At 45.9% G+C, this 12,811-nt stretch overlaps 5 protein-coding genes across 5 annotated transcripts; 4 read left to right on the top strand and 1 right to left on the bottom strand.

The window, feature by feature from the left end:
* Positions 1-380: 380 nt before the first annotated feature.
* H257_09086 (hypothetical protein) lies at positions 381-5,746 on the bottom strand (the record flags this gene model as incomplete). The annotated part of the gene is made up of 4 exons (XM_009835203.1): positions 381-892; positions 4,759-4,904; positions 5,262-5,353; positions 5,429-5,746. 4 exons carry the CDS (start codon positions 5,744-5,746, stop codon positions 381-383), a joined length of 1,068 nt encoding a protein of 355 aa, XP_009833505.1.
* Positions 5,747-8,366: 2,620 nt separating this feature from the next.
* H257_09087 (hypothetical protein) lies at positions 8,367-8,963 on the top strand (the record flags this gene model as incomplete). Its single annotated transcript, XM_009835204.1, has 1 exon — positions 8,367-8,963. The coding sequence occupies one exon, from the start codon at positions 8,367-8,369 to the stop codon at positions 8,961-8,963; it is 597 nt and encodes a 198-aa protein (XP_009833506.1).
* Positions 8,964-9,076: 113 nt separating this feature from the next.
* H257_09088 (hypothetical protein) lies at positions 9,077-9,786 on the top strand (the record flags this gene model as incomplete). The annotated part of the gene is made up of 2 exons (XM_009835205.1): positions 9,077-9,708; positions 9,756-9,786. The coding sequence occupies 2 exons, from the start codon at positions 9,077-9,079 to the stop codon at positions 9,784-9,786; spliced, it is 663 nt and encodes a 220-aa protein (XP_009833507.1).
* Positions 9,787-10,687: 901 nt separating this feature from the next.
* On the top strand, positions 10,688-11,023 carry H257_09089 (hypothetical protein; the record flags this gene model as incomplete). Its single annotated transcript, XM_009835206.1, has 1 exon — positions 10,688-11,023. One exon carries the CDS (start codon positions 10,688-10,690, stop codon positions 11,021-11,023), a length of 336 nt encoding a protein of 111 aa, XP_009833508.1.
* A 177-nt stretch (positions 11,024-11,200) lies between these two features.
* On the top strand, positions 11,201-11,827 carry H257_09090 (hypothetical protein; the record flags this gene model as incomplete). The annotated part of the gene is made up of 1 exon (XM_009835207.1): positions 11,201-11,827. One exon carries the CDS (start codon positions 11,201-11,203, stop codon positions 11,825-11,827), a length of 627 nt encoding a protein of 208 aa, XP_009833509.1.
* Between the last annotated feature and the right edge of the window lie 984 nt (positions 11,828-12,811).

Below are 12,811 nucleotides of genomic sequence, written 5' to 3' on the forward strand. Positions count from 1 at the left end.
ATCGTCGTTGCAATGGGCTGGGCGAAGGAAGCATGGCGCGCAGTATCGCCATCGACGGTGACCAACTGCTGGAATCGTACGGGCATACTTGATAGTGACTTGGCTGCCTTTAGTGGGCATGTGGCTGCAATGAGTGTCGAATAGGAGTTCATTTTTACTGGTTGTCATGGGTTATAGCAATAATTAATAACTTCAAAAGATTATATACTGTGGAGTATGTATAATGTTGGCCGTTTAAAAGTTGGAGGGAAATCAGTAGTCGCATTCGGAACCGTCCTCATGCACCTTGAATTGGAGCTGGCAAACAGCGTCCCACACGTCTTTGTTGGCGACAAAAAGGGCGTTAGAGTAGAAGAGGATGCGAAAAAGCTCAAAAGTCTTCACGTGACCTTTGCGAGCCGAGAGAGCGTCTGAGTTCGCAGGGAAAAGTCGCCGTTTTGATCAGGTTGAACTGATCGTCGAGGGTGGTGAAGAGAGTTTCGGCACTGGTGTCTTCGGTGTACTTGATCTGTGAACAGGATCATGGGGTCGCAGGTGCCGGATTCATGGCGCGCCATAAGTGCGGCCCATAGAGAGAAGGGAGTGGCGTAGGACCCGATGACTTGTTGGAGGATAGGCGCGAGAGAGTTGAAGAGGAATGCCTTAGCTTGGACGCGTAGGGTAGGGAGGGACTCTGCGATGTACTCGTCCAGAAACTTGCGAGTGAAGTCTTGTTCCAGGCGTTTCACTGTCGCAAGGCGTTGTTCCAAGGCGTCGCCAGCATAACCGTCGGTGGAGTACTTCGCGTCTTTTCGAATCTTGTCGCCCTGGTGTTTGATCTGGCTAATAGTGTAGGCGTCGATTTCGATGCGTGTGGGGCAGTAGGTCTCGGTGGTGTAGAGGGAGAAGAAGCCTGCGCTCACGACCCCTTCTTAGAAAGTAGTGCACCACGCATCTTAGAACTTGTAGGCGTCGTCGAGGAGAATGCCGGAGTAGGCGGTAATGGTCGAAGCAGGAGGGCTGCTCATAACCTGTCACGAAGTAGGAAACAGGAGGTAGGTTAGCCGTGTAGCAATTTTGCGCAGAGTGTTCATGACAAACCAAGGGTGCAGGACTGGGGACAACGGAAAGTGAGATTCAGTAGTTTACAGGCTACCTAGCATCGTTCCTATTGGCTAAAACTCAGTCAAAGGGAAACACTGGCAAGTGCGAATCAGCGCTCTTTTCCTTGTGCTAGAGCCGTGATTGGATGAGCAATCACTAGGGTAGGGTAGCGACATGAAGAATACACAGAACATGCAAGTATAAAGCGGCCACTGACTCGGTCTGTCAGAGTTGATAGACTAGGCAATAGAGATTGGGAGACTTGATAGGCGAGGACAAAAAGACGTGACCACAGGCGAGGGAAAAGCACCACTTGACAGTATCAATACTATCAAACGCCATGGCGACATATTCATCACGATGATGGGGTTCCTGGATTGGGCAAAAAGCACTAACGTTTTACGAACGACTAACAGACGTAGGCACACAACACACACAGATGTAGTTGTAGTGGCTCAAAGGAAGGTGATTCAGAAGTGAGCTTAGCTCTATAACCTCCATGATTATCATCGCCAAAGACATGTATACATGTAAGTAGTGCAACCTTAGCTGCTCTGATTGAAGTTTGTCATATCTCTCAATATATGCAACCTTCAAGTAGTGTGTGTAGGATCAAAACAAGGTAGCTATTGGCCCTCGACACACTGAAGTAGTCGAGGGATGTGATGCCTGGAGCTCATCCAGCTTCAATCTCATATATGTAGCTTTATCTATGTAATTTCAATCCTTGCCTGCCTATGGCTAACACTCCCACTAAGAGCTCTCTGGTTTCACCATAGCTAGATCTTGCACACCCATCTTTGCCCTTAAGCATGCAAAGTGTTGCTGAGCTAGTGGCTTAGTCAGTATGTCTGCAATCATCTCTTTTGATGAGCAATAATTTAAACCTTTTTTCTTCTTTTCACGAGTGAAGAGTGTTCAAATATCAATATGCTTTGTACCCTTGTGGTTTCCTGGGGTTTGACGCAATCAATTGCATCACGTCTGTCACACCATGCTGTTATTGGGCGGTTTAACCCATTTTACTCAAAAGTGTGTGAATCCATTCGCATTCTTCACTAAGGGCCACTAACTCTGCTTCTGCTGTGGATAGCGCTACGCAGTGCTGTTTAGAGCTCGCCCAGCCGACACAAATCCCTGCTATCCGAATTAAATATCCTGAGACGGATTTACGATCTTTTGACTGACTCGCGAAAGAAGCGTCCGTGAAGACTTCGTAGTGTATCTGTTCTGTGTTACCATTGAGATAGAGTCCATAGGTGGACGTTCCTTTTAAGTATCTTAGGATTCGCAAGGCCGCTAGCCAATGCCTTTCATAGTAGCATGTTAGAAATCTACTTAGATCGCGAACTGAATTTGCAATGTCAGGTCTCGTACCTCTGACGAGATACTGATATGATCCTGTAAGTCCCCTGTAGTCGTAGGGTTGTGCATCAATCTGCTCCATTGACATGTTGCTTTCAGCAATCAACTCTTGCCCTACTATTTGACGTGTCGATACTGTTGATGCTTCGGTCATACCGAACTTTTCCATCAAATCATTGATGTACTTATTCTGAGAAATCGTCATAAGTCGATTCTTGCGGTCACGTTTGACCTCCATTTTGAGAATGTAACTGATCTTGCCAACATTTTCATCTTGAAGTGGTCAGATAGTTCAGCCTTTATTTTGTTCACACTTTGGACAGTTGGAGAGACTATAGTAATGTCATCTACATATACAACTAATATGACCCAGTCGCTTTCTTTGGTACAGAACACTTGGCTCAATTCTCCCACTTTTAGGACGTAGATACAATACTCTTTGTAGCACAGTACACAACCCATCCCTGTGAGGAAAGCACGTAGCACAAGGTGGCAACCTTGTACTACGAGTCGTGCTTTGTAACGCTCAATATTACCATTGGATAAATATTTTACATTAAATACCCAAGGGCAGGGAAGAACTTTTTCATCCAATGGCATTCGACATATCCCATGTGTTTCCATGAATGGGTTATATTCAGAATCCAGTGCCTGCACCCAGTTGGCGCGTTTGTCACATTGCATGGCTTCCTTGTAAGACTTTGGTACTTTATGACGCATGCGATGCTTATCAACAGCGATTTTGCTGGTTAACTTTTAACCATACTAGTATTGCAGCTATACTGCAGACGACTGCGTTATTGTCTTTTATGTGCACTTCGTTCTAAGTATGTTACCGTTTCAATTGGCATGGTTTAGGGAGAGATGTTTTGGAAGCAACTCCCACTGTCTCTACTGTAGTGTCAATTTTAGAACGTATGTTTCGTGGCTCATCATTGCCAGAAATTTCTAGTGGACGTTTGGAACCACTTAGTTCCTTTATTTCGCACAATTCGTCGTCATTTAAAACGGTATCATTAGTTTCAAACGCATTACGAATGAACTCTTGTGATGATACAGGGTCGAATAGAATGTCCCTTGCGACGAAGTAGCGATCTCGTTCAATATCAAGAAGACGGTAACCCTTGTACTCTTCAGAGATACCGAGGAATCTACACTTTGTAGCTCTACCAAGAAGACGGTAACACTTCCTAAGCTCTTTGGGTACATAAGCGCAGCCAACACAGGGAACCCCATGCGTGTCAACGACTCACGTCCAGTGCTTATTTATAGAACATTTCGTACAGTGTTTAAACCCAAAACGTTTCATTGGAGTTCAGTCTTGAACATGTTTTATATAAACAAGGGCCTCGGGCCACCACACCGCAGACATCTTTGCATCCATTAATGCTCACCGTACTTTCCCAAACGTAGTTTGATGATCTCTCTCAGCTGCACCATTTTCTTCTGGTGAATATGGAATAGACTTTTGATAGGTTATACCCTTTAACTTGCAGAAGTCATCTAATTCTTTATTGACGCATTCAGTGCCACCATCACTTCGAATAACTCGAATCTTGATGGCGCCTTACCTGTCCAAGTTTTGAACAAGGTTTCGAATGTTTTCAAACACCTGGCTCGTTTTCTTGAGTGTAAAACACCATCGCCATGGCGTGGCATCTTCAACAATATTCACGTAATATTGCATGGCGAGTTTACCAGAGTAGACTCCCATCACTTTCATTCGTCCGTTTGTGTCCATATGGACAGTTCCAATTTCTCGAGAACCTCGAGCATTTCGGTAGGACATTCGACGCATTTTTATTGTAGCGCAGACCTTGCAAAAGAAAGGGATGCTATTGAGCATACTACTTTGCAGCTTAGTAGTCCTTTGACAAGACCACTGCTTAGCATGGTAATCACAGCTTCACGGCCCATATGACCGGTCCTTATATGCCATTCTCTAAGCAATGACTCAGCAAGAGATGCTGAGCCATGCACTGTTGATGTTACAGGTGTACACTTTGCAGTGTGACAAAATACCTGTCATTACTTGAGGTTGTGGTAACGAACATAATATGTTCCGTTCACAGCTATTGCGGTGAACATCAGATTTCCTTCCTTAAAGACGAATTTGTATGGGCCACTAAGACCATCTATTATGTGGAAGCCTTGGCGTTTCATTCTCGCTTATAATATTGGACGTGGCATTGGGGTTTCGTGGTTCCGGATAACAGGATTTGATCGCCGTTGATTGGTTATAACCATTCGCTGTTTGGTCGGAAACACGAGGCTTTGATTGGCCCAAATTCTTGAACAATAAGGTGCTACCTTTGGCCGTTGCAACAGCACTGTTGGTTGACACCTTGATCCGCTTTGCAGGAACCCCCTTGAAGTTCTTGCGCGCGATCCCTTTACTGAGGTCGCTCTTAAGCGAGGCGCAGTCGACCTTAAGATAGTCGTCCACGTTAGCTGTGCTGCGACAGTAAAAACACTCCGAGTAGGCAGTTGACTTTCTCTTATTAGCTTCGTTACGGTGAACCTTAGCTTGGTTGACGTGCACTTCACGTTTGGGGCGCTTGCTAGACATGTTTGCAATAGCCTCACTAGACTTGTCTCTAAACACCGCCTTCACTAGTGTCTCGATGGTGTACAGTTTAAAACCGTCAGTAATTTGGGTCACATTAGAGCCAAAATACTCATGGGGAAGTGCCACCACAATTGCCTGGGAGATTTGATATTCGGATATCAATGGGACTCCAATGTTTTTCGAATTCAGCTCATTAAGCTGATTCTGCAAAGAGCACATTCTCTTGATCAAATCAGAGACGCACTTAAATGGTTTCGCAGGTAGAGTTATAAACTCTAGGTACAAGGTTGTGCTCACATCGAGCGACGACTGCGCATACTCGCGTTCGAAGCGCGCCTAGACGTCAGTCAGGTTGAGGTCAGGGTTGTTGATCGTGCCGGGGAGCTAAATCAGAAACTCATTTGGAAACACTTTACCAAATAAGCTCCAGATCAGGCTCTCCTGTATGCGCAGGTAATAGAAGCGCTTCATCTTCTCGGCTCCAGGCTCGCTGCCGTCACGGAAGGCGGCATAGTCGGCGGCGACATCGACGTCGTTGATGATTGGCTTAAACTTCAGCCAATCAGAGTGCGCCAAGTTGAGTGGCTTCTTGACGTCCATAACACGCTTGTAGTCGTCTTCCGTCGACTTGGAGTTGAGGTGCGCGATGAAGCGGGCCTTCCAGGCGGTGAACATGACCTTCCCGTTGTCCGTGACCGACTTATCTATCGTTGGTGTGGCGTCGGACATGGGCACAGAGTAGTAGAACGTTGGGGGGGGCTTGGGGGGGAACTTGGGAGGGCGTCGGTACTTGAAATAACAGACGTATGCACACAACACATACAGATGTGGTTGTAGTGGCTCAAAGGAAGGTGATTCAGAAGTGAGCTGAGCTCTATAACCTCCATGATTATCATCGCCAAAGACATGTATACATGTAAGTAGTGCAACCTTAGCTGCTCTGATTGAAGTTTGTCATATATCTCAATATATGCAACCTTCAAGTACACCTTTTTTCTATTGACTTGGGACTTTTTTCAACGTTCTTGGCTTGGCGCTCATTCGAAAGGGCGATGTGTGCATTCATTTGGCCTTGTGGCCAATAAAATTGACACGTCGTGCCGCAACACCCTTTGAAATATACCATGCTACCAATGGAAAAGGCTCCACTACCCAACAATGTGCCAAGTAGCATTTCGAATCTGCCGTACTTGAAGTTGAGTTGGATCGAAGATTCTTGAAGGTTGCAGTTGGGCGATCTTCGCGCCCATTTTATTCACTTTTCAAAATCGAATTCCGTGCAACAATGGAGAGCGCTGCACCACAGACACCAGTACGACGTCGTCGCTCACGATACACTAGCCATGCTCATAGCCACGCAAGAAATACAAGCGCATCCCCTCGTCTGGAGTACTTCTACGGTCGTGCGGACCGAATGGAAGACATGGACGTCGACATGTAGCTGTTTCCTGCAAGTTTCTATGATTTTATCTGCTTTTTTCGCGTATTTGATAATAAAATTTCATATTCGATCCAACTCAACTTCAAGCACGGCAGATTCGAAATGCTACTTGGCACATTGTTGGGTAGTGGAGCCTTTTCCATTGGTAGCATGGTACATTTCAAAGGGTGTTGCGGCACGACGTGTCAATTCTATTGGCCACAAGGCCTAATGAATGCACACATCGCCCTTTCGAATGAGCGCCAAGCCAAGAACGTTGAAAAAAGTCCCAAGTCAATAGAAAAAAGGTGTAGTGTGTGTAGGATCAAAACAAGGTAGCTATTGGCCCTCGACACACTGAAGTAGTCGAGGGATGTGATGCCTGGAGCTCTTCCAGCTTCAATCTCATATATGTAGCTTTATCTATGTAATTTCAATCCTTGCCTGCCTAGCTAACAACGACTATTATAATAGCAACCCGAAACCATAGACGAAACCCCGAAACTCCTGTCAAGACGAATGACTACTTCAAAGTACTAGCGTGGTTAGTTTATTTAATATTTGAACCGAAGGCCAAACGTGCTACTACTACTGTAGTAACGTTAGAACCCTTCACTATTTGAACCAGAGACTTAGGTCACGAGTACGGTAGCTTGGTTTGGACCTGAAGAAAGAAGCAAACGCATATTAATAACTGAGGCTAAATATACCATGGATAATATGGTTATAAAAAACTATAGCTAGTTCTGCCTGTGTCAATATTATCAGTCTTGGCTTACTTTACCTACCGAGCAACAACGTTATTGGTGGTAGCCCCCGTCTTGTACAGTGGTGATCAGTCAAACCCGGTTAGTGCACCTCTCTGAGTATTGAAGATTTTGTATGGTTAGTGGGATGAGTACCAAAATATTTTAATAAATTTCGTTAGTTCTTGGGAAACAATTTTGTCGGTTTACAATTGGCTTAAATAATTCAAGTTTGGACCAATCATCATAACTATATCGTCACAGTGTACATGTCGCAATATTGACCGAAGCGACTTCAATAGACCTCTTGACCAATTACCACGTCACAAAATAATTGCACAATGTTTTAGCAATTTATTGGGTGATATTGGAAAATGCGATGGTTTCGACCACTGCATGGACCTATTTTGGAAATGACTGAGTGATTAACCAATGTTTTGAGTAAATTCCATTCGATTAAGTGATTTTGTGTTTTAGTCTGAAATAATAAAAACTGAGTAAAATTGTGACTTACAAGGACAAATCCATCCTGAGAAAAATCAATTTTTTAAAAATCAAAGTGACCAGAAACTATAGACGCAATAATTAGGGTGCACCAGTGAGTGGATTTTGTCCAGGCAAAAGCGTATTTCAGCCCCATTTTAGTTCAGCCTTTTAGTGAATTGCTTGACGACTAACAGTCCGCGAGAAGCATCGAGGGGACCAGTAGAGGTTTGTTGGGAAAAGTTTGGTCAATTTTCGTAGTTTTTGGTGCGTTTGATTCGTCAGAGCTTCCCAAAAACTACGCACACTTTAAACTACCCTAAAACACAATACATTGCACAATACGATGGATAAACTGTTCATTTCTATGCAAAATGTACCCACGAAGAAGCATTTCTCCTGAAAACTAATATCAAAGGCATGAGGTAGTCAAAGGAAATATAATAAATTTTTGTGTATTTAGAAACCTGTACATAAAATACACACCCGACAAGTACCCGACAATTTCAGGAGAACCATTGGCTGCCCGACACAAGAATCGTGACTTGATTCGTCAACGGATTTTGACGCCTAATCATTGGACGAGGATCTTGTCGTGGGAGCAACATTGATTAACATTTGACATGTACGCGATGCCATTCGGCAGTTAAATATATGTCATCGGTTACACCACAACTATCGCAAAATCCCATTCTGCAAAATGGAAAGCGTGCCCACCAAACAAACCATCCAGTACTCGTTCCGTGGAGCGTCGACACGACGAACATACCAAACGTACCAGACGCAATTCCAAGAGTTCTGCGTGTCACACAAGCACGGTCTCGACCCTGCTGCAGCCACGACAGAGGACTGCACCGACTTCTTTCACCATCTTTACTCGCTTGGTCGCAAACCCCGTACCGTCGACTCCGCCAAAACTTCCCTGGTGGCCTACTTTAAGGACCAGCATGTCGAGCCCAACCCGGCCCAAGCACCTTTGTCCAAGCAATACGTTGTGGGACTTCAAAAGTACAATCGACAAAACAACGTCGACGATGAAAAGAAGGCTCACCCGCTTACTATCGACGAGCTCTCAACCCTCATCAACGGATTTTCCAGACTCAACCCATTCGTCGGGGCTATGTTTCGCTGCTTGTTCTCCTGCTGCTACTTGGGCTGCTTCCGCATTGGCGAAATGTTGGGCCTCAAGTGGGGTGACGTCGCCTTGGGCAAGTCGGCGCATGGTCCATACGTCTCGGTTCGCTTGCGCTGGCACAAGAAGGCAAGTGTTGAGAAGGAATGCCAAGTATACGACTAGGTCAATGAGGACTCATACCCATGCCTTCGTGTGTGCGGGCTGTATGAGGACTACGTCGACAAGATTGCGGCGACTCTCATGCAGACGTCAAACCTTTGTTCCCGCATGTGACGATGCTCCCAAGTGGAAACGTCAAGGTTGACTGGTTCAAGGCAATGGAGCAAAACTTTGTGCGCCGACAGCTCAACGACAATGTCGAGTCAAGTCCTGGGTTACCTGTCGGGATATCCCTGCACATCATGCGGCGTGGTGGTTGTTTCTACCGCGTGTTTGAGTCGCCTGAGCGGCGTTTTGACTTCCGGGAGCTTATGGCCTGGTGTCGCTGGGGGGATGCAAAGACCTGCTGTGAGTACCTTGTCACAAGAACATTGAGCAATGCCATTGACCCGCGCTTGTTGCTTGAGAAACGGTCCCTGGTTCCAAGTGGTGTTCATGGTGGTAATCTTGGTGTGCATCTTACAGCGGACAACATCGCAGCTGCGGTGATGAAGTGTCTGCGCGTGGAGTCAGTCTTGTCGCAACACGTTGGGCTGCCCGTGGCAAAGCGGCAGCAGACAATGCAAGAATTCGTGGTACCGAAGAGTATTCCGACTGCTCGTTCAGGGAAGGAAGCATGGGAGCAATGGTTTTCAGTGGATCCCAAGCGTGGTGTTTACTGTGCCCTCAAGGACTATTCCAAGGAAATGATCAAGAGTGACCGTCGAAAGTACTCCGAGCGGCAGACCCTGGCGACTGCTTTCAACAAGTATCAGAGCTATGCTCAGTTTGAGAATGATTACGGTGGTCATGCAGATTCGTACTGGGGTTTGCTTCAAGAAGTTAGGAAGAGAAAGCGAGAAAATAGGTTGTAAGTTGAATATTATTGTGTGCGTACTTCGTTCATTTAAATTCCTAATTGGTTCACGATCGTAATTGCAATAGCCAAAACAAAATACTTCAAGCCTAATCTACCAAGGCAAAGGATAACCTTTGTACTCCGTCAACAAGAACCCAGTTAACCCGTTGCCTCGGTCGATTCCCTGAATTGGACTGTGCCACAGTGGAACCGAGGAGTGGGATGGTGTAGTTGACGGCCTTGGTAGCCCCCCGCCCGAAAGCAGGTTAAGACGAAGGTGAGTGTTAGTGGCAAATTGGACAGTGAACGATTTAAGTTAATAGCGTTTCATCATGTTTATACGAGCATGACAGGACGAGTATGAAATTTCGCACACAACAGGACGAGAATTTCAACCAATCAGAGCGTTGTCGGGTAAATTTGTCATGTAGGAGGATTAAGGGATACATATAATTACCATATGTCGATCAAAATACCTGAGCAAATTACACCAATATTCACCTTTTTAGGCTATCTCACTCAGTTTTACTCCGTTTTGCGCGAAATAAGTGCCAAAATGACCGCCGTGATTGGGCCCACCGACAAACTTATGGCCGTAAAACCGGAAGTATCACTTTCCAAATGGACGCGCCGGCAATCCAACACATCGAGGCATTTGTCAAGCTGCGCCTGCGGCGCAGCCTGACATACGATGAGAAGATTGACATCCTGTGGGTACAAGCCACTCTTCGTAAAGAGAATGTTACAGGAGTCACTGGAATCATTGCTCGACTACCCGGTTGAGCACCGAGGACCGTGAAAGACGTTCTTGTCGAGTATCTCAATATTGGAGATATTTCTGTGTCTGACGCACCATCGAACAATAGTGCCGTATACTCGTGTTGTTCGCATGCTGGTGGGGACCTTCATTCGTGACCGTGGCGTCACACGAACCCGCACAGTTGCCAAAGATGTCTTGTCATACCTCCTGGACAACAAGATCGTTGCAGTTGCCTCTGGATCGCCCAAGGACTACGCGTCCTGCCTGCGCTCGATCCAAGCCTTACTTGTTAAGGAAGGTTATGCACTGGAAAAGCAATCGGGGCCGACGGAATATCGAATGTCGAAAGCGCATGAGGATGCCAGAGACGACTACGTGGTCATGATGGTGCCTACCGTGACGATGGTGCCCCGGCGACCTGTTATTTACTTGGATGAGAGCTTCATTCATCACCATTACACCTGACATGACGACAACTTGTACCACCCTGAAGACCCTGCCACCAAGCTGAAACACAAGGGGCAGCGGTACTGCTTTGCGGCTAGGATCCTTGATGATGGATCCGATGTGGCGCACCTGCTGGGCCTCGACATAATCGTTGGTGGGAAGAAAAATGGCCAGGAGGTAAAAGACTACCATTCCATGTTTAACCATGACTACTTTGTCGACTGGTTTGGCAAACTGCTGGACGAGGTCGAAGAGCTGGGGTGGTCGTCGTCTGTTGTGTTTGTCATGGACAATGAAAAACACCACAAGGGAAAGCCAAAAGACACACCAAAGGGGACGTGGAAGAAGGACGATCTCTACCAGGCCTGCGTCCAGTACAACCTTGCCAGCGTTGGTCTGACCGACCTGAAGACGACGATTTGGAATACCTTAAAGAAACACCTCGATGAGCATGTGCTACCTGTGATTGTTCAGATGGCTCAGTCACGAGGACATCATGTCGTCTACACTGCACCGGGGTTTTCCGAGCTTCAGCCTATCGAATTGGTTTGGGCCAACGTCAAGGGAACCGTTGGTCATGCATACACCTCGACTACTACCTTTCGAGTTGTCCTCGAGCGACTCCAGCAAGCGTTCTTTGAGTTGGACGGTGAGTTGATTCTCAGCAGTATCGAATCCTCCACCGCGAAGCTCCTCAAGCTTGACAGAGATCTCCGTGAGGCTGAAGCGGGAGTGGCCATTGTATCCCATCGAGAAAGTGATAGCGACACTTCAGCGTCAAGTGAGTGCGGCAGCATGCGTGGCGGCGAGAGTGACGTTTAGCCTCGCGTAATGAATTACTTGTAATATGTTATGCTCTTTTTTAACACGTTTAGTGAGGTCAACAATTAAAACTTTAGCCTCTGCAAAATAATTATCGATTTTGAATGGTTGGTCTGATCCCCTGGATGGTCTCGTGGACTGTAAATGGATGCATCAAAACCGTTGCATTTGATATATAAAGTATTCCAAAAGTCGAAAACATTCCTGCAGACGAATTCGACCACTTTTTTACACTCCAAATCGATGTCAAGTCTATTTAAAGCATACTACTTGTCACTATCAAGATCTTAGTTTCCTTCCCTCAAGCGCCTGCCATGAGTACGCTATGTTCTTCATACGACAGAACTGGCACTCGTTGGAGATTTGGACATGATGAACTCTGCAAGTGCTGTCTTGCGTTTTGCATTCGTATAACGCTGTTGTCGCTTGGGTTGCTCCATTGTCGAAATGAAAGTGAAATGCAAGTGTGTGGGGTGGCAATTGAAATGTGTTCAAATGTTTGACAGTTTGCGACACCATTGAGTAACTATTTGTCTTCTTCATAAACTTAGGTATGAGGTATGTATACATAAAGTTTCGGACTAGAAAAATCAACTTCCAAAATGAATAAATGTATTATCAAGGTCGATTCAGCCAACAAAGGTATGAATGTTCTACTCCGAGTCACTCGCTTCGTCACTTGAATTTCCTCTTTCTGCTGACGATTCGTCATCTGACTCGAGCGCATCAATTTGCACCAGGTGCTCATGCAGCTTTTGTAGCTTCTCTTCAGCCACGCGGACACATCCTTTAATAGATTGTGGCTTCAAGTTCACAAATACACCCTCAAGACGCTCATTCACCTAATAACCATATTAGAGTAAATCAGCATAAGAGTAATTATATACTAGTTACTTCACCTGAGCAAACGACGTCATATCAGTGTATAATCGACCAACCTCACCCTTGGCAATGGTCCATACCATCTCGATCGGCTGGAGATCC

Source organism: Aphanomyces astaci (assembly GCF_000520075.1).
Source record: "Aphanomyces astaci strain APO3 unplaced genomic scaffold supercont1.21, whole genome shotgun sequence".
NCBI classification, from domain to species: Eukaryota; Oomycota; class Saprolegniomycetes; order Saprolegniales; family Verrucalvaceae; genus Aphanomyces; species Aphanomyces astaci.